Source organism: Perca flavescens, chromosome 17 (assembly GCF_004354835.1).
Source record: "Perca flavescens isolate YP-PL-M2 chromosome 17, PFLA_1.0, whole genome shotgun sequence".
Taxonomy (NCBI): Eukaryota; Metazoa; Chordata; class Actinopteri; order Perciformes; family Percidae; genus Perca; species Perca flavescens.
The window spans coordinates 21,628,894-21,651,404 of record NC_041347.1 but is presented as its reverse complement, the minus strand read 5'-3'; the positions used below and the strand labels follow the sequence as shown (position 1 = coordinate 21,651,404).

The window sequence follows — 22,511 nt, the reverse complement described above, 5'->3', positions numbered from 1 at the left end:
ATGCTCCTTTCATATCCTCAGTGCTGCTGAGAGCAGAGATGGTCCCAGGGATGTCTTGGCACGGACAAGATCTTGTACATACCTCCCCTCAAGAGAGTAGAGTCTCACACTTTCAAGATTTGGAAACTTGAGTGAGCATGAAGAAGTATTAATGTGTAACACACACACACACACACACACACACACACACACACACACACACACACACACACACACACACACACACACACTGTTTAAGTTTAAGTGGATAAGGAAATGGATGACGAGTGATTAAGGATGATACCATTCCGGTTTTGATGACCGGATTTCATGCGCTGCTAAATGCTTTATTTACTCATCCCTGACATTTTGACAACTCTTGACAAACTGGATCTCTGCAGCCTCCCCTCCGGATCCCTCTCCCTTTCCTCTCTGCAGGTAAAGGTCAGCTAGCCCAGGTGCTTGCCCTCCACTTGACTCCTTTCCAGCAGACTGTGGCTAAAGCAGAATCTGCAGTGACCCATTCTAACTCAATGTCATCTATGCATGATCAAATCCCCCCAAAACAGCTTAGCTGAGCCGAGCCAAGGCCTCAGGTCGAGGGCATTAGTCATATGGCAGTTAGAACGGTGGAGGAGGGGAGGAGCAGATTAGACTGAGAAGCTCATTCAAAAGTGTTTTTCAGCTGTAAAATGGACCAGAATAGGTTGCTTGAACTCACTTTATCTAAACACAATTTTTTTTTTGGTAATCCTCTAACAGCTAGGATTTAGCACCATAAACATATATGTATTAGGACTGTTTAAATAACGTGATAATAACGAGTTAACGCAAATTTCTTTTAACCCCACTAATTTTTTTTGGCACGCGTTCTGTGATTTGGACCTCAGGCCACCCCGTTATGGATGGCTAGCAGAAACAAACCTCCTTGAGCAGAAATGTACAATGTACTAGTTTACGAAAAGTAAACTAGTCAAACACCAGAAAAACAGTATCCATACAAATTCTATTTTTAAAAAGGTGTGTTTACAAATAATAAAATATAAAAAAAACATTGGACAAATCAGTAGTATCACCAAAAGTCCAATACCCCTTGCAAGAGAAGGTGCTATGCTCTGACCAAGGAGCTGAATGACTAAATAATTCGCCTTTTCTCTATTTTTTGTCTTGCTTCATCTCTTGTCATCCTAATTTATAATTTCTGCACACACATGCATTTACTTCCTTAAAGGTGACCCTTAAAGGTCGCAATGCCTGTTTAAGAATGTATTTAAGTAGAAAGCAGGTTAATTGCTGAACAAAGTAAACTAAATGATGTTTTTGGTTTGTTGGGACTCTTGACGAAGACCTGCAGCACATTCTTAACTGACTGACTACATGGGATCAGAAGGAAAAGTTAACCAGGAGGAGAAGACCAGTGTTAACCATAAACCACTTATTGATCTTGACAACTGATTACCTTAATTATGTGTGTTTAAAGGGAGGACATTATTATGGGACAAACAGCTTCTTCATTGCTTTTATGTAGAAGGACAGTTTATTTTTCGACATATATATATATTGATATACAAACATTTAAACAGCTATGACTCAACATGCTTCAGGATACCAGAGAATCCACAATGGCTGCTAATCCCCCAACCATAGCCAGAGGCAGCGCAAGGCAGCATAAGCTCTCCTGTCCTCCCTGCTATCACCTCCCTATTTACTGCCATACCATCCCTACGGCGCTTTCAGCCACTCTCCTTCTCTTTCTCCTTTCCTCTTTCTTCATCCGCTAATCCTCTTTAAGGACATTACCTGCTAATATATCCAGTCAGAAGGTATAAAAGCCCAGCTATCTCTTTACTGCCATCGGCGGTACGCTAAATAGGCCATTAATGGAGGAAGGCAAATGGGGGGATATTGTGGATTTTGACCCCAAATACCATTCAGATCTTGGTCTAGCTGACGCATAGCATGTGTCAGGTCGCAAGGAGCTGAAGGAGAGGAAGGGGATGTTGGTAAAAGAGCTAAAGTCTGGTTGGAATTCAGTGTTTGTTTCAAAAGATCAAATGTTTTCTGTGTCACTTGCAAGTTTTTTTTAAAAGAGCATATAATGCCAGGTTTCAAACTTGGGAAATCAGGAACTAGTACCATATCAACATTCTTTTAATAAAAAATTTTACATTATGTTTTTACAAACATCCTAGATGTCAAAGCCAAATAGGGCAACTTCACACACTGGTGCCCCCACATGGCAGAGAGCGGTAACTGTTGAAAAATCTTCAATATCATGTTGCTGTTAAGAAGAAAATGTGTATTTTGCCTACTCAAAAAAAATAGCACATCATATATCTTATATTATATACACTACCGGTTAAAAGTTTGGGGTCACTCAGAAATTTCCATTCCACTCCATTATAGACAGAATACCAGCTGAGATCAGTTGTATTGTTTTTTTAATCAGGGCAGCAGTTTTCAGATTACATTATGTGCTTACATAATTCCAAAAGGGTTCTCCGATGTTTTCTCAGTTAGCCTTTTAAAATGATATCAGATTAGTAAACAGAATTGGAACATTGCCTTTGGAACATTGGATGAATGGTTGCTGACAATGGGCAATGTAGATATTGCATTAAAGATCAGCCACTTCTTTTTACAACAGTAGAGAACCCTTTTGCAATTATGTAAGCACATAATGTAATCTGAAAACTGCTGCCCTGATTAAAAAAACAAAGCAACTGATCTCAGCTAGTATTCTGTCTGTAATGGAGTGGAATGGAAATTTCTAAGTGACCCCAAACGTTTGACCGGTAGTGTATATACACAGAAAATATATCAAATCTACAACATAGTAATTAGAGGGGAGAGATGATCTTTTCTTTTATAGTGTTAAACTGTGATTCAGGCTGATAATATATGCTTACTTTAAAGGGAAATGTTGCCTATATCTTGCTAAAAACAAATAAAAGTCGGTTCTCTGTTCCTGCTTATAGGCGGTTAACCTGCAGACCTCCCTGACCAACAAAGTTGATTCGACTTGGCCCCAAGGCAGGGCAGCTGTGTATTTGACTGCTAATGGAGTGCCACTGACATCACTTTAATGAGACAGCACTAATGAGTGCTGACAGCTCAGACAGCTCACCGCCGCATCAGCTCACCTCCACCAGGATCGGCTGGCAGTGTACAGAGAGCAGAGAGTGCCCTCGTCTGGTCAAAACAGGAAATGACCACCACAAGAACAGAGGTGCTCCAACAAATAGATTCCTCCTGTCATTTCCTGTCTCTGTCAACTGTTAATATGAAGAGTTTAAAAAAAGAGTGGTATCGCATGTGAATGATCACATGTGTGGAAATGAATCAGTTTAATTGCCATGACAAAAACTAATCAAGCATGCCTCAGTTATTCTATTATGAGTAGAATAGAATAAAATATTGACCTACTACATTAATAGACCGACAATGAAATATAATGACAATGAAATATAATTTCTCATAATTGTGTTCACAATAAAATATATTTTGTCATAATAAGCTATTTCAAAGCAATCAGTTATTTATTTCATATCATTTTCCATCCACTAGAGGGAAGCATTGTATTAAAGGTGTTAAGCTATACAATACTCCATAAAGGTTAAAAAGACATGACAAGTGCATTTGCTGCAGTAAATGTCTAATATTCTAATTACATAAATAAACCTATGTCTGTATTTCCTTCACAGAATCGGGAACTCTGTGAACCGTTGCTTGAAGACGTTTTGGAAAGATGTCAAAACCATTTTCCCCTTGCCATCAGTGTGTGCTCAAACAGCCGTATGTGAGTGTAATGAATTGTAGCAGCAGCGGTCCCGACTGTCAGGGAGGAGCAGGGGACAAACAGATCAGCACATCCACCCACCCACAACCCAGACAGTGTGGGTTTAACGATTGGTGCCACTGCTGTGTGACAACAGTGGCTTTTTATCACAGCGAGTGGACAACGAAACAGGACAGATCGCCGTTCCATAATCCCTGCGAAGGGGTGCAGTAACTTCCTCCACACACTACGCTGAAGCCTCACAGAGCTTTTCACTGAGGTGATATGAGTCAGTAAAAAGAAACATTCAGCCATTCAATCACAATTAGTCGTACTCTTCCTTCATGTCTCTTCGGCAAAGCTTTAATGGTCAGAGGTAAGGAAGAAATTGAGTTATGATGTATTGTACTTAATGCCTGCACTGAAACATCATCAAGGTTTCAAGCTGCACTCTCAGAATGGATATGTTGCATTAGGTTTCTGGAAAAAATTACTCCCCTTTCCCCACTTAAACCCATTACTTCTAGTGCTGTGTACACTTGAAACCATCATCCCACATCCACAAGTGGAGAGTGTTAACAATTTTTTCTCTAAAATTGTACAACCAAGCCAAAACAGAGCTGCAACACAGAATATTTGCCTCTCACAAGATTTGTTTGTGTCTTAGCTGAGGGAAAAACTTTGTTCGAGAAATGAAAGAGGCATTGATGGACACAGGTAATTGTGACTTCCCTTTATGGCCCAATGATAAAGTGAGTGGAGCATATCAACAATATGACACTTAATCAGATATCTCACCTCCTGTGGGTAGGGCAGCCAGCTCAGCCAGGGATGGAAAGGTTGTTATGTTAATTTAAGCCTCAGAAGCCTGTCAGTCCTGCAATACAGAGGGGTTTATTCTTTCTGTAACAAGTGTGAATTGAATAATGTTACCCTAACATTATAACAACGAAGGAGCCTATAAGAGAGAAAATATTCAATACTCAAATTAGGCTTGGATGAACAAAATTATATTACATTAGAGTAAAAGAATATTTTGCACAACTGTTTCTCTGCAAATAAGGGAAGCATTATGTCTTTTCCCTCAGAGTAGTAAACATTAAGTATGCATCTGTATGATATAGTTATGTATAAAAAAGGCACCATAGAGAGATTTATTTTTAAAAGTACTTAAATTCATAAAATTAATTTAACTAGTTTGTGTGCTATTACTGGTATTGGGCCTTCACGGACAGTCTGTACAACAAAGCAACCCTTCAAGAGACTAAAACGCACAAACATACTAGAATGCTTATGATGTAGCTGTTGCTCCTCTGAGTCACCAAACTGATGTATGAAAGTATCAATCATGACACGGACAAGCAGCTTGTAGCCTATGTGGAAGCTTACTCTACAGAAGTGAGACAGCTGTCCAAGCACTTAACAAGTGAAGAATAATAGGAAAAGACAGCATCTGAAATTGCATGAGCCAGTTGGGGCTGCAGCCAGGCGTGTGTTTATTAGCCACAGGCAGGAGTCATCTGTTGCTAGCACTGCTCTGAGTCATGCATACTGTATGGTATTTGCTTTACCGTGCTCATGAGGACTTCATGAGAATTTCAATAATTAACTTTTTAAATCAAGAGCTGACAGATACAGTATCTTCTATGATGGAAATTCTTAAAATTGCTATCCTTATAGAAACTAATTACCATAAGAATTTAAGTTTAGGGACACGCACAAATAGATAGATTTAAAGCTACCCGCAGATGCCAGATAATGAAAAAAAAAAAAAAAACAGCTTTAGGAACATGCATCACATACATACACATTTAAAGACCAACCACACATGGCCAGTGTGAAGGTCCTGACATATACCATCATGATCTCTAATTAAGTCTCCCTGCTCCATTTCAAAAGCTACTGGGAGCTGCTTACTGTCATGCTTGTGTACAGCAATGTCACGCTCATTACCAGAGAAAGGACATCAAAGCAGATGGGCGAGCACGATTAACTGAGCCTGGAATTGCTGCGAGCATTTATTTACAGCCAAGATACAACCAGCCATTTGAGGTTTAGCCAATAGAAAAACCACAGCTTTTGAATCTACAGCAAATTAAAGATAAAAGTGGTTCTGCATCTAACGAGAGGAACACTGAGCGTACACAGTAAGCTGTGTTTTTTACCGATGTAGAAGAGCGACTCTGTCAGAGGAAGAAAAACGCAGATAAAGATACGAACTGTAAGATTGTGAAATTCAGTTGCCATGGCCAAATTGGAGTCATATTTATCTTGTGAGTGAATAACCAGACCACAAGCCACACTGATATTCTTAGCTGGGAAATAACCCTGAGCTTTGTTTTAGTGCTAACATGCATGGCATCAACTTCTTCTCTAACCATAGCATGGCAGAGAAAGTAAAGCAATCTGCTCCTGCAGGTTGTTGATGAAACAGCTACTGTGCAAGTAGACACAGGAGATGTCCAGCTAAGCCAGGGGTGGCGAAACTGCGGTTTTTTCAGCCGCATGCCACTCTTTGCCTGCTCCTGTGAGGCTCTTACTGTGTGGAGGGCTGTGTTTTTTCTTCTTTGTGAAACATATTTCTGCCAATCTGCCAATAAATTTACCAATCATTTTAAAATAAAAGAATAATGCAGCAGAGTTTCAAGGACAGATTTTGCAACCTGAGGACAAAAAGTGGCCACAGACCACCTTCTTTATTAACCCTTTCACTGCTGAATCAGATTGTTTGAAAGCCCATTTAGTGACAAATGAAGCAGCGTCCCAGTTGGAGATAATTGAACTTTCTGAGGATGACAGACTGAAACCTGTATTGAGAGAAGGAACCACAGGATTTCTGGAAAATAGTGGCCACAGACAGATATCCCAATGTTAAACTGGCTGCAGTCAAGCTGATGTCAATCTTCGCAGCAACCTATTTCTGTGAATCAGTGTTTTCGACACAAGTTAAGTCAAAACATCATTCTTACGGACACACGTGAAAGAGTTACTTTGAGTGGCCACAAGCGGGTACAAGCCAGACCTGAAAAGGATTGTGGATAACAAAGACTGTCAGGTTTCCCACTGAGTCAATCTAGGTAAGAAAAAAAAACTATGAAAACTGTATGTATTATATAACTGTATGTATATATTATATATTATTATATATATTATATTATAGACAAAGTAAGCAACTATAGATGATGAACATAGTCAAAGATTTAGCAGCTAGAGCTGATGGAGCCCAAAAGCAGAAGTAAAAGGAGAGTATATTTTGGACTTATATTCATCAGGTCGCCTGAAAAAAGAATCCAATTAATTCCAATGTTTTCCATCTCTGCTAAGTCGTTACATTTGCTAACAACATAACATATTGCTAACTTTGTCACCACAATACACTTATATTGTGATTTAATATGTCAGTCTTTTTATCCCAAACGTAGAACAGTAGAGTAAAATATTTCACCAAAGTGTATAAAACATGAATGCTTATAGAATACATGATTTACTCATCACTTCTGGGTTTAATGTGATAAAAAAAACTGCTTTAAATGTGAATCATGAAATAACTTACACTTGTCTGCAGAGACTTTTGGAGAATCATATAAAGTATGGCCGTGTGTAGCTGTAACCTTTCACCTCATTAACTCAAAGTCTGGAGGCAAATTAAGTTGAACTTTATCCTATTTAGGGGAGCATTGCAGAGACTTGATGCTGTGTGAAAAAAATATCCAATCGTAGCTCCACCGTCTCTTCCTTCACTATGTGGAAAGGGCAAAAGTGAAAAGCCTCTCTCTCTCTCTCTCTCTCTCTCTCTCTCTCTCTCTCTCTCTCTCTCTCTGGAATTAATTAGAAAATCTGCACAGACATTATTTGCAATTTGTCATTACTGATAATTTATGGGATGGCTGGACAGCTGCTCATGTGACCACTGTTATAACAAATAGACTGGTTTCTCTTATCCTTGTAGCTGGACAGAGAAGAAATCTCTTTCAATTAAAAACTATAGATCAAATCCATGATTTTGGTCCTGGAACTAATCTGAGGCAAATCATTTTTTTGCAAATGAGTAATTTTAACTTTCATGGGGATCTCATTGAGCATGATAATTGAAATTTTGAAAGCGCAGAAATGTATGGTGGTCTGTGACAGTGGTAAATTAGTCTATTCAGTATTCAAATGTTATATTATTATATGTATTCAATAGGTGAAAGTAGAAACTGCTGTATTACTAATGTTAAGTTCAGTCTGCACATAAAAAGGCTCATTCTAGCTCTGTTTTGTTTACACTGTAGATCCCACCACCACAGCGCATTACAGTGTCTGCAGGATGACACACACATTTGTGCCTTCTCCCATCAGCAGGACGATCAGCACTACACTATAGTGTAGTAAGTATATTTGTGTAGTTCACATTATTAACTTTCTGACCAAAATTGTAAATGGGTTTGACGGGTAGTGATTAATTTTGATTTTGCATTTGAGACACTGGGATACATTACATGGACGTTATTGACGAAACTGGCATTATTATTAAAATATTTAGGTAACATATGAATTACATTAATAATCGAAATAGGTATGAGACACACTTCGTATAATCTTATAAATTTCACTAATATCCAACTAAAGACTTTCTTCACTGCGGTGAAAAAAAAGGTAGGCTACCAACAACTAGGCTATTTTGAACAGATACAAAATCAGAAAATAAAGACAATTTGACATAATGCGCCTCACATTTTAACAGTTTAACAGGTGGTAATTCAACTGGGCACATAGCCTTACGTTACCTGTTCTCCTCAACGTGCTGTTATACTGGTCAGTTTGGATAGCTGTTTGGTTATCCTCTCAGAAAGATGCTTGAGATCCTGAAAGTATATTGTTGACCAGGTATCATCCCCTCCGAATATCGTATTCTCTGACAAGCTGTTAGCCATTCCCGCAGAACCAATCCGCGTTAAATCTGGTTATTTCTACCATGGTTTGGTTTATAACAAATACCGCGTCTGGTGGGCACCGATGTTTTTATTTTCGAGTTTTACTTCAAAAGGCAGAGTTTGAAATGTGTGCTCTAGAAGATAATCCACATCGTTCATCTTCTTTATTAACTTCTTGCCAACAGCAATAGCCCACTTGCAAACAGCCAATCAAATTGCAGCTGGGCAACAGGTATGTGTGCCATCCATAGGTGTCATACGCTTTTTTGCGCATTGTTGTTTTTCCACACTCCGGGCAACGATATTATTTTTCCCACTATGGCCACGCCAAGACCCGCACTTCAATAGCATTCACACACTACTATTGGCCAGGCGTCCGTGCTTACATGTACAGGTCCTATCCCCTGACCAATCCCATAACCCTAACCTTAACCACTTGAGGTCAAATGCCTAACCCCAACCAATCGAGCTGCTTCGTAGGGCGGGTCTTGGCGTAGCCATAGTAGGATTCGTAATTTGGCATTGCGTGAGGCTCAGTCTATGGTGGGCTAGACTAGCAACAAACGTTTAAAAATATTATATCCAGCCACTGACCTTGAATTGTATAATAATAATAATAATAATAATAATAATAATAATAATAATAATAATAATAATAATAATAATAATAATAATAATAATGCTGCATAACAGCAGAATGTATACCATCCATTAATCCAGAATTATATTTCTACTCAGTACACTAAATAATATATTTTTTTCTGCTGCTATGGGGCTTTGCTTGTTGCAGGGGTCAATTTTCTGCATAAGCACATTTTGCTCAAAATACCTACTGTTATGCATGTTAGGTAAGATTTTTAATAGGACTTTTACTGAATACTTTTTCCACCACTGATTATTTTTGACCTTATGACCTCGAGCCTACTGACCTTTACCCTTGTGTAGAATATACTGCAAAGTTGGTCATATGGTCAATTCTACTGGCGCACATAATAGGCTACAGCTGACAAAACACACACACACACACACACACACACACACACACACACACACACACACACACACACACACACACACACAGAATGTTTCTAAAAGTTACATTGCCCTGAAACCACATAACTGAGGTTATGGTTTATTCGGTGGATTTATGAAATCTCAATGTAAAGCGCCATATAAGGCTGCACTGATGAGGCTCCGCAATGATTTCTGAGTTCTGGATAAAACTGTAAGTGTTTTCTGCTGATATTTTTTATTAGGCCTAAGTGACGATGGTGATTCTGAGTCTGACACTGACTTGCAAAAAAAAAAAAAAAAAGGAATAATACAACACTGTACGGTTGTAATATACGCATGTACTTGATGTTTTATTTGCAAAAGAAAATCTCATTACCAAAAACTGCTGTGTTCAACGTGATGTTCGTGACATCAGCCTTACCACCAGCCACGCAATCGTGCGTCGTGCTTCTATTTTTTGCCCATAAAAGCTATTTTTGAACAGGGGTGCACCAGTGTGCTTAGACTCTGTTGGAGAAGACAATATAAGTAGCTACAGAGAGACTCTGTCGGAGAAAACAATATAAGTAGCTACAGAGACTGCAAGCTTGAAGTACTTTCATGACTTTTTTAAAGCTGCCATCGTGTCAATGCGCAATTGCGCGGCCAGCAAACCACGAGCTGCGGCAAGTGGCAACAAGGGGGCCTGAAAAGTAACGCTGCGCGTCTCGCGAAAAATCCTTCTGCTGTGACCCCATTCCCAAGAAACGGACTTCCAAATGTCCTCACTATAATCAGGTGAGCTCTCTCCTTGCGACTTAATCGTGGACGCTGTTGGAGGGACCGATTCGTTTATTGAAGACAATTGGAGCATGGGGAGAGTATGGACTCATATATGTTGTGACTGCAACTCACGATGACAGATCGCAGCAGGTCTGTGGATGCACTCTTTAAAAGTCTGGATATTTTAAAGGAAGCACCATGGACGCAGCGGACATAGTTGCTTCCGTTTTGGTTTTAGGGATTATTATCGTGTCGTTGCTGTCCAACGTTGTGGTGCTGATCTGTTTTCTGTATAACCCAGAGATCCGCAAACAGGTACCCGGTCTTTTTATTCTCAATTTGACGTTTTGCAACCTGTTGCTAAGCGTGTTCAACATGCCACTAACTCTGGTCGGGCTCATCAGCACGGGCCACCCCGGAGGCAGCGGCTGCTGCCAAATTGTGGGTTTCCTCGACACTTTTCTTACCACTAACTCCATGCTCAGCATGGCAGCTCTCAGCATCGATAGGTGGGTGGCGGTGGTGTTCCCTCTGAGCTACCACTCAAGAATACGGCACCGGGATGCAGTGATAGCGCTGGCATACATGTGGATACACTCATTTTGCTTCTCCACAGTGGCCACCTGCCGCTCCTGGGTCGGCTACCATCACCTTTACGCATCGTGCACACTCTGCAATGTCAGGGCGAAGGCAGCCGGAACGCAGTTCATCATTTTCACCGTGGCTTGTCACTCTCTCACTTTCCTCCTCACGCTGATCGTGTTGTGTGTAACGTATCTGAAAGTGCTGAAAGTTGCAAGGTTTCACTGTAAACGCATCGACGTGATCACTATGCAGACGCTGGTGCTGCTTGTGGATATCCACCCCAGGTAAACAATCATTAGAGATGTGTTCAATCCAATTTGTCCTTTAAATGCCTTTGTATTTCCCTGAAATGTTTTCTATCTGTTCCATTTCACCTGTGTGAAACATTTCAGGAGCATTTTGATCCCGTGGCAAAATCAGAACATCCACAGAAGGTTAAGACATTTTAAAACACAAATAGTGACCAACCTGCACTTAGTGTGTTCATAGAGAACACCATAGGAGATGATGGTGGTGCATTTTCTCTTCTATGCCTTGCAAACAGTGCTGAATCTACTATGTTTTTGTATTTTGACAGTTGGTTAGAAAAATTTGAAAATGTCACCTTGGATTGTGACAGTTGTGAGGCATATTCTTCACTTTACGTTTTATTAACCATTTGATCAATTATAATAATACATAAATGTAAAATGTTATATAATACAAGTAATTTGTTACAGTAGTTGATTGCAATCCTATACTCTAATTTAAACACAGTTTTCGCAAAACTTTCTGGGGCATCCCTCTATGTAACTACACATGAATATGAAGTGTTCCACTGATGACGATTGAACCCTGTCCTTCCTGCCTACAGTGTTTACATTATCATGTCTCATTAAGGTCAGCAAGGCCTCACTAATTGTTAACGTTTCTGTCATTTTATATCCATCCTGATTTACTCAAATAATTACAGTAAATTTTGTATTGTTCCCCATCTACATAATTCATATGTGTGTAGTGTGAAATGTATCCAAATTAATATTCAAATATAACAGGGTACAGTTCACTGCTTTCTTCACTCCCGCATATTTTCTCTATGGACTGCTTCATTACAGTATGCCTGCATGTCTCTGATCATGCCTCCTGGGTAGATAATGGTGCCTGTGTGCTTTGGCAGTGTGCGCCAGAAATGCTTGGATGAGCAGAAGCGGAGGAGGCAAAGGGCCACCAAGAAGATCAGTACGTTCATTGGCACATTCGTGGTGTGCTTCACCCCTTATGTCATTACAAGGTGAGCAGAGATTTATAATATTGTAAGCTGTGTGTGTGTGTGTGTGTGTGTGTGTGTGTGTGTGTGTGTGTGTGGGAATGCATGTGTATGAGGTATTTAACACCATGCATTATCATCAAGATGGTGATGTAAATTTCCTTCCTTTTCCTGTCTTTTGAATCACAATGCTGTGATGCATGCAAATCAGAAATGCTGAAATACAACTTTAAGGATATTGAACTACAATGGAATTCAGCACATTTTGTCTTTACTCAGCAATAATAATAAAAAAAAAATTCTAATTATCTTTCTTGTTCCGCATCTTAAGTAGAACAATTCTCCCTGGACTTTTTTCAATTTCTCAGAGTTAATCTAGGTTTTGACTTACCTCGTTGCTGCTAATGTGCTTATACTTGCCTTATCGTCTGTATACAGATGGTGATAAAAAAGAAATTCAATGCTGTCTTGTTATCTGGCAAAATGTTAAACAACATCTCATAGCTTATTGGTTCTACATTTTCTAATCCTTGTCACTGAGCCCCAACAGCTGGGGAGATGAGAGGGAGAGAGACAGGGAACAAGGGAGATTGCAAGTGAGTCAGTGATGGTATCACTTGCTCTCATTAGTATTTGCCCCAGCATTAGTGCTGGCAACCTGTCAGAAGCTGTTCAAATGTGATTATTGAAATCGAAAGGAAGTACATTAGGAGCTGTGTGGTGGTGAGACACATTAGACTTAAGGAGATCACGCTAATTAGAAAGACAGACTAAAGACAAAACAATGCTCCTGTTGGTTTTTAATTTGATATATTTGGACAAAAGAAGTGTAATGCACTGGATCTGTTGTAAAAGGATTTTAACAAGCAAGAAGTGTAGAAGCTGCAAAACTGACACCCATCAGTTCACATTCCCCAACACAGTGATGACATTTCAGTGAAGTGAAATGATGACATTTTCACAATATTACAGCACAGGGGGAGGGTGATTTGCTTTATATATCTTCCACTCCAATTACACTTATGTAAAGAATTGTCTTGAATTTTGCTCATGGATGGTATGTGACCTTTTTTTTCTCTCTTTTGTGTTTATTCGTGGTAGAATTGTAGAGCTCTTCTCCCCATGGCCCATAAGCCCTCACTGGGGTGTGCTGTCCAAATGTTTGGCCTACAGCAAGGCAGCCACCGACCCATTTGTCTACTCGCTGCTCCGTCACCAGTACAGGAAGACCTGCATCCTTCTGGCCAACAAAGTCCTTAAGAGGAGTCCACTCAACTCCTCCTCCCTCTGGATGGAGAACAGCATAGGGAGGATCACCAACAATTCCAACACAACTGACAACATCCAACCACCTACCAACAAACCACTTGGCCAGTGAAGCACATCACTTTCAGAGACAATAAGGGTACTTTACCATTCTAATGGTGTCTTGGATTCGAGATCTTACTTTGAGGTTAACACTCATGAGAATGGGGGTATGAGTAGATTCACTTCCACTGGTGGTGAACATCAAAGTGAGCTTTTCACCTATTATTTGTTGGTGGACAAGGCTGGCAATAGTCTATATTTTTCTTATTGTAAACAAATCCCATTAAAAGACCAAAAAAGACAATATGACTTCCCCAGCCTGTCTGTGGAACCCCATGCTCAAGTGTTCCTACCAAAGATATAAGTCTTAAAAAAAGATCACAAATAAATACCCTCAATTTAAAAAAAGGCTAAACAATTTTCTTAAACAGCTGATCACTGCAGTTGTTTGCAACAGTTCCTAAAACAGCAGCAGATTTGGTACACACTAGTGAATATTTACAGCAGCTTATCATTAATTTAAAATAAACTACAGTGCCCACCTTTATGTTAATGAAGGACTATGTCACCCAGTGCAGCACTATGTCTCATTTTAAATAGTTTTTGGACAAAAATGTTGACCCAAAGCAAAAAAGAATAATCTATATAAGACTTACGGAAATAATTGTCAGTAGGATCAATGCATTGTAAAGTTAGAAGATACTTTAAAGGAGAATAGACCGACCACCTTTGTAGGTTGTGTGTGTAGGTTGTAATGGTATTAAGTATTTCAATACAATGTAACACTGTCTTTTTCTGCGAAGAGTGACCGTTTCTAATGAGATAATTTGTAGCATACTGGTAAATGTGTGTTAAATAGCCTGTGTAACATGGGCATTATGGTAACTAATCTGTTAATTGTGTCATTAAAGGCAGAAACTACAATCCTAATGTTAAGAGGAGTGTCGCCCTTAAACGTCAGGACAGAGGCGCTGTTATCACTCCCAAATGGATTAGCAGGTCTGTGTGGACTAACACTAGACAACATCTAAATCTTAAGCATTAACATTATTTGATGCTGTTTTGTCAAATCAGTAATGTATTAACACAAGAGTAAAACCAAGTGTATTGTCATTACGTCAAGTATAGTTGTAGCCTACATTATATGGTGTATAAAAATCACTGGTTTTCACTGGCAAGAAGGTTTACATCCCACCTAAAATGAATGGCAGCATTTCTGAAATTCAAGCATAACCTCTGACCTCAAGGATGATTCTCTAGCTGGATAAATTAGTATATGTGTTAAAGGGATAATATAAAATAGATGGTCATTTTTGCACACCAGTGCGCCACACTGATGGTTTTGAAATGACTGTATGATGTGAGGCCTGAGTTCTAAAGTGCCTTTTAGACTATGAGCTCTGTGATTTAATCAAGAAAACCATAAAGGAAACTTTCACATGCTGTCATTTCTTGTTATTCTGTGCTGTGGTTAAGTGTGATGATAGAGCCTGTTATGCAGTTTGGTCACATTGTTTCATCGGGCAAAACAGGGAAAAATATTATTTGAATGTAGTAGCAACTATTCAGTGATGTGTAAATAACATTCCAGTTCATGCCGAATGAGCAGCTTGGAAGCTGCTCAAAAAAATGATTTTGATCATTTTGACAGCACTGGCAAATCAGGATGTTGTGCTTTTATTTTACTGTGACAATATGAAGCCTTTAAAGGCTTAAAATCTATTTATTTTTGTCAAAACTGTGTCTGATTTTTCCTAAATACATTTGTGATTACATTGCAATAAATGCTGTGCATTTTGGCATCTTAAAACCTCACCAACTGTCTGCAGTCATTGCTACATGACCTGAAACGATGCCTAGACATTTGAGCAAATTTCTACTTCAAAAATGCTTTACCAAAAGACTGCCAAATCTTAACACCTTTATTCTACCACATTGATCAAGTCAAGGAGAAGGAATAATTAATTTGAAAAATAATTTAAGATGTGTTCCACCCACCATTGCTGCCGTTGATGTGGCAGCAGAACAAAGACTTTTTACAAAAGCTTCGGGGCTGTGAGTTAAAGGCTTTTTTAATTGTAGAGCTGCTATAGATAGTGAGAAAAGAAGAAAAGGAGCAAAGAAAAAGAGAGGAAAGTAGGCACTACCTCACCAAGTTCATGTAGCTGTGACAGTAAAAGATTCTGGGAATATATAATATAAATATAATAATTTGATACAAATCAAAAGTTTCACTGGGAAACATCTGTTGTACGTCCAACTCAAGTATTTATCACAACTTTCTTCAATTACCTTGTCCATTAAACAGATGGTTGGAAATAACTCACTGAAGATTGAAGTCACAAACGTCATATTCTCATTAACTGTCTGCAGCAGGCTGAGTTAAAGTCAAAACATTAGTACATCCACACTGGGCCTATTAAATGTGTCTATGCAGTACATCATTAAGTATTCTTTAAAAAGCACCTGTCCATTCATCTATCCTTTACAAACTCTGGTTAACCTCCTTCGTTCCTTTTACCCACTTTGATAACATGTGCATGAAACAATATCTATTCTGTCTCTGTCAAAAACATTATTATTCACCAAGAAGGACAAAAGTTGAATTAACATATCACTGTATTCAGTCGTGCATGCCAATCAAGGACAATTAGTGGAAAGTGTTTGGAAGGATTCCCAGTCTGAAGGTGTGCGTACATCTAATCTCCTTGGGAGACTCGATGAGTGGGTGGGTGGCAGACGCAAACCTGCCATACACAAAACGCTTTCCACAGACCTTGTGATTAAGCCACAGTGCGTAGGAAGTACAAGAAAGCAGAGGAGGAAGGCAGGGAAGACGGGTGCACTGGCTGACTTCACACAACCCCGATGTCAGGGCAGGAGTGGTTCTCCCAGATTTGTCCCTTATAAAACAGAATCACAGATTCTATGAAGTCAAATTTCTCATTAGAGATTTGAGATGCTGAAGTCTTTATGTTTTGTGAGCTATAAATGCAGAAATATGTGAAAATGCATCCTGTATACTGTACTAAAGGAGTTTGATGAATGTATTGTTTTAACCGACTGCGTAGTAAAATAAAGAGGCTGTGTCAAATTGTGCAGAACATCCAGAGTAACTAAACTCACCCATGGACAGCAACTTCTTTCAATCAGCGACAGAAACACTGAACTGCATAAGTAGTAAATCATCTACAACTCACTAAGAAAACGTCATTGATTGATCTTATTTAATTTCTTAATGCCAACAAAAGAGCGAACTGCAAAAAGAGTTAATGTATTTCACTGTATGCTCCCTCAAGTTTGCTCATTAATCATACTGATACATAGCAGGTGTTACACATCACTCGGTGCTCAAACATTACAAATCACTTAATCACAGCAAACCAAAACATGAAGTGATAATGAATACTGTAGATATGTCTTTCCATTATGTCTTGTTATCTCATTTACTCTGAGTCTCTCGTTTTCTTCGCTCTAAGCCTCTGACTTGTCCATAACTCTGCCAGTGGAGCTATCAGACTGACTACAGACTTATAATGTGAACCATGGGAATGTTGGACCCAGATGTCACAGTATTCCCCATACCCTCGAGCAGCCTGACCTGCTCACAGGGCAAATAAAAATAACCCATCTATTTCTGTCCAGGAATGCTGTATTTGCTTTTGCTTCGAGTGTGGAAATATTTTTTTTGTCCCAAATGCGTTTGAGGCAGTGTTTAAAGAGTATCATTGCCTTCAAGTGAAAATCTCAAACCCCCTAATATACAGTTTTGAGGACCCTTAAAGACTTCAGACAAACTGCTTTGATTTTAGTCTTTTGATTGTATCCAACATCTTTGCAAAAGGTTTCATAAGCAGAATTGTGTCAATTCAAAGAGGAGATAATCATGAAGATTGAAGATCAACCAAACCTGATTTAAAGGGTAATCCGCCATAAGGGCAAGGTCTGCGCCACGTGTCCATGTCTACCGCAAACTTTGTCTGCATCAAAATACATTGTAATCCATCCAGTAGTTGTTGAGACATTTCACTCTGAACTATAAATGTCAGGGTGGATCAGGGAGGGATCACCAGGGATCAGTGGATTACCAACATCATTAGGATTCATCCTTGGGGACCATGAATGTGTGTACAAAATTTCATGGCAGTCCATCAAATATTTGCTGTTTCAGGTGGACCAACTTTCAGACCAACATCGCCTTCCCTAGAGCCACGCCACTAACATTGTTATGAAATGGGCTTTAGCTGAATAGCATAAAAAAAATATGCCATATATTACTTTTGTGTAAATTAATTGTAATCCAATTTGGAATAAAGCATCTGCCAAATTAATGTAATGTAATTCATACACCAGTAATATTACAACTTATTGCAATGAGCCCAGGTCGTGATTATTTCTTTATTAGATCTGTGAGTTAGTGACAGAAATGGAAAAATAAGCACTTGTGGTAGACAAACACAGGTTAATGATTTGAGCTTTCCCATACTCCATCCAAGCACCAATCAAAATGTGTTTCTCTTCTGCAACAACAGATCCCGGCAGCACGCTGCCCATCCTAAGCACCATGTTGTTCCAGATTCAAAGCAATATGGCACTTACTCTAAGAACTTATTCCAATCTGGCTTTTATGTGTTACATTAGATCAGTGTCCAGCTATACTGTATGTTTTATAAGATCAACCTTTCCACCTTTTATTGGTTAAGAATAATCAGCCGATGGGTTGAATATGTATTGAAATGACGTGTGTTCTGTCCCATCACATTTCAGTTTGTGTATATGTGCTAGAGATATGTCTTCTTCAAATTTAGTCACTGTTTTGTCTGCAAATTTCTGATTTTGATGCAACAGAAAGGGACAGATAGAGGAAAAAGAAAGATAGATAGATGTACATGTATAATAAAGAAAAGAGGCACAAAACAGAGCCGCTTCTCCTGCTGCTGCATCATATCTTTCAGTCGATTCAGAGACACTGGCTGCTCTTACAAGCTTCATGTCTTCAGTCACATCCATAGCTGAGTAATGCTGCTCTGCATCAAACAACAGCAAAACTCCAGAGGAGGGAATTCTGCAACACTTTAGGCATAAAAATAGATCAGAGGGTAAAAAATGCTCCATATTGTTATTTTATTCTTAATCAAAATTCAAGACAAGACAGCAGACACATTATAAGATGTAAACCAGAAGCCTTTTATTTGCATGTGAGTACCAAGTGAATGGACGGGTGCTTTTTAAAGAATACTCAAAAGTACTTAATGATGTACTGCAAAGACACATTTACTAGGCCCAATGTACATGTAATAATGTTTTGACTTAAACTCAGCCTGCTGCTGACTGTTAATGAGAGTATGACGTACAGTATGTGACTTCAGTCTTCAGAGTGAGTCATTTCCAACCATCTGTTTAATGGTCGGAAGACACGGTAATTGAAAAAAGTTTCAGTAAATAAGGGATTTGGATGTAAAACAGATGGTTCCAAGTGAAACTTTTGATTTGTATCAAATTATTAAAGCACCATGATAAATAGTTGGGACATTTTTAAGGAATGTTTTTTAAGTGATTTCTCTTTTGACAATATGGGTTAGCTATAAGAAATTATAATACAAACTGATAATAAATAGGTAAATTACTTTTCTTTTATTGATCCCATGCTTTAACTTTCACTGGTGAAATACAGGTCTCAAAAAACTTCACTGTTTCATTTATCTCAGTGAGTGTTTGCAGGGCTTGTGTGGTTGACAGAAAGATAAATATTCTGCTGTAGCATTGGTTAAACCAATCAGACTTGGCCACAAGGGCCAATCACAGCCTTACAACTCTGCTTTAAATCTGTTCTCTCCTTGTGCTGTCAGCTGTCATTTCAGGCAAAGCGCTCGACCCTCCTCCTCCCCTGCCGCCTCCCCTGCCGCCTCCGGTCGTTGTGTTTCTCCCGGCTGACCGCTCCGTTGCCTCTTCGGTCCGGTCTCTGGTCTCTTCGCCGCCGCCACCAGTGTCTGTACTCCATCGGGGGTTATGTTCCTATTCCCTACCCCTTTAAGAAGATTATTAATTCGATGGAGTCCAATCTCCAAAAGACTTTGTACATTCAATATCATACAGTTGTACAAGAAATATCTTTGCATATCTGCAAACGAAGTCTCTCCTGATTGAAATGCTATCTGAGTCTTTTCTGACCTTCATGTCTCCAGTTAGCATGCTGCACATGTTTACCAGTGCTGCCCAGTATACAAGGCACATATTCAGACATCCGCCTCCTACTTCATTGATGGAGCACTGCACGCAGACTCCCAACTTGCTGAAATCCATTAACTTGTCTTGACAGTGTTTCAATGAAATCCATTCTTTTCGCCCAACATCCATGAGACGTTTTAACGTATTATACTTTATTTGTCATGTTGCAATCATTGGAGTAATCAGTGCTTCAGTGGCACTACAATAACGTTATTATTCTATGAAAACTGTTGTCTTCACTCTCCTATCCATTCAGAGTCACTTTACTTATTTCCCCAACATCAAATAAACATGCTGTTGTACCTGTGCCTTGTGTCATTTTGCTATAAAACCCTTTGCTAAACCTCTGGCTATAAGCTGATACTATGAAATGCTTCTGACACTGATTCCACTTTTTTCATTACTGTGCTGTCAGCTGCAGTGAAAGCTGTTTGTGATAAAAATGTGCCAGAAAGACCCACTCTGACATGAAGTACCATTAGAAATCCCATCAGACAATAATTGAGACCAAAGAGGGGCATGTCTAAAATGACACAGGGAGGAAATGGGCTTTTTTAAGGTGCGTTAGAGCTCAGAGAAGGTAAAAGGTTAAGCAGAAGTGAAGACACCACTCACTGATGTGTTTTAATAGATAGCATAATGTCCTTGGAGAAAAACTAAACAAAAAATATAATATCCTAATGCTGAGTGGCACAATGTGGTGAGGATAGCGTGACATTCAAATGCAACAGGATGTGACTGTAGCTCAGTGACCATACATGTCTTCTTCCAGCCCCGTTTTACTCAGTCAATACCTTCCTCAATCACAGAGGAAATCTGAAAGAGAAATGTCAGGAGGAACTATTATAAAAGGCAGAGAAAACACAATAGGAAGGGATTGGGATTCTATCAAAAGGACGGAGAACACAACTGATCCACGCAATTATTGTTTCAGTCAGCCATGGCTTAGGGAAAATCCATCAAGTCATTTCATTAGGAAAGACCTCTGCAGTGAAAAGATCCAGAGACAATGGAACCACTTTCTGGATAACGGTGGTTACATATGAATAGGCCACTCTCCAAGAGGTAAAATGAATAAGCAGGCTCATGTCCTGTGAAAAGGTGAATTGCTGTCAAATGAAAACACTTGATGACAATAACCAAGGGAGACCTGGGATTGCAAATGCCTTTCTTGCAATAAAAAAAAAGTATGGACAAAAAAAACCATTTGAATTATCTAAAAAAAAGGGGAGATGATCTAATGAGAAATAGAAAGGTTTCTTACTAAATACTAAGGATACTATTTAGAAAGTATACATGAAATTAATGTATTTTTCTTTGCATAATGTTGTCAAGAAATTATGCAAGGCACTGGGTTGACCTGTAGCAGCTGAGGAGCTACTTCAAATGAAAGGTTTTCAACACTTGTGGAACATCCACAGGAAGATCCACTGGCCTGGAGTTTTTATGTTCCTCAGTGTGCATCGGTTTTCCTCTGAGTGCTCCAGTTTCCTCCTACAGTCCAATCATACACAGCTTGGTTAACTGGAAACTGTAGGTGCAATTGCTTTGTCTATGCGTCAGCCCTCTGAGACTGCCAACCTGTTCAGATTATACGCTGCCTCTCGCCAAGTGTGAGAGCTGGGATAGGCTGCAGGATAAGTGGGTACAGATAATGGAGAGATGGCAAACCAATTTTAAGTTTTAAACATCACCCAGTGCTAAAAAAAAAAATGTGTATCTAATGGTTTGGTACTACAATTCACACACAATATGATTTATGACCAAATACCTGCAAAACTAGTGCCATTCCCATAAAGCTCAGCTTGTGTTTAGTACTAATTTTCAAATGTTAGCATGCTAACACACTTGGAACATGGTTATCATACCTGCTATGCAATTGGGACATAGTGCTAGTCTATGGCTGGAGAGTATTGACTGCAGTAGTGGAAAATAGGGAGTATGGATGTTGTGTGTGTGTGTGTGTGTGTGTGTGTGTGTGTGTGTGAGCCTTCACTCAATTACTGTAATACAAGCAACATCATTGACAGCAGCGGACAGACATTAGCAGGCAAGAAAGCGGATTAACGAGACAGTCATGACATTAAACCTGACAGTTTGGAAACATCTACACCTGCTGTGAACTACAAAGGCTCTTTATTCATTTCCGCTGGTTCACTGGTGACATCACTTACTAATAGGGAGAGAAAGAAATGAAGAAATGTATGGTACTGTGTGTAAGATCCAAGCTGACCTGCTTTACTTGTTAACCATAAGACTAGAAAAAGACAACAAACTGCACGTATTTGTATGTGAGATTTTCTTAAGACACAGGATATTAGACATTGTTTACACATACAGGACTTATATATAAATCTTCTCAGGGAGATTTTAATATTCTTTAGTTATTATCCTGAACTTAAAATGTGATTGATACTGTAATTCAGATTTTTTACCAAATGTCAAAATTTAAATGCAAAAGTGACATAATAAATACAACAAAAAAGAGTAAAATTTCATATAAATCTGAATCACAATTTCTCAAAATATCACATAACAAAAGTGACTATCACTGCATTTTAAAGTGCACATATTATGTCTTTTGGCTTTTTCCCTTTCCTTTATTGTGTTATATATATTTTTTGTACATGGTATAGGTTTACAAAGTGAAAAAGCCCAAAGTCCACCCCAAAGGGACTAACCATCTCCAACAGAA

General features: G+C 39.0%; 1 protein-coding gene across 1 annotated transcript; it reads left to right on the top strand.

Moving 5' to 3' along the window:
• Positions 1 to 10,213: 10,213 nt before the first annotated feature.
• LOC114572347 (G-protein coupled receptor 26) lies at positions 10,214 to 15,261 on the top strand. The gene is made up of 3 exons (XM_028603942.1): positions 10,214 to 11,318; positions 12,191 to 12,304; positions 13,382 to 15,261. The coding sequence occupies exons 1-3, from the start codon at positions 10,648 to 10,650 to the stop codon at positions 13,656 to 13,658; spliced, it is 1,062 nt and encodes a 353-aa protein (XP_028459743.1). The 5' UTR covers positions 10,214 to 10,647; the 3' UTR covers positions 13,659 to 15,261.
• Positions 15,262 to 22,511: the final 7,250 nt, after the last annotated feature.

Excerpts from the sequence above, each read along its gene's own strand:
- LOC114572347 (XM_028603942.1), top strand. The coding sequence starts at position 10,648 with ATGGACGCAGCGGACATAGTTGCTTCCGTTTTGGTTTTAGGGATTATT. Across the intron at positions 11,319-12,190 it reads CTTGTGGATATCCACCCCAG|TGTGCGCCAGAAATGCTTGG; the intron begins GTAAACAATCAT and ends GTGCTTTGGCAG. Across the intron at positions 12,305-13,381 it reads ACCCCTTATGTCATTACAAG|AATTGTAGAGCTCTTCTCCC; the intron begins GTGAGCAGAGAT and ends TATTCGTGGTAG.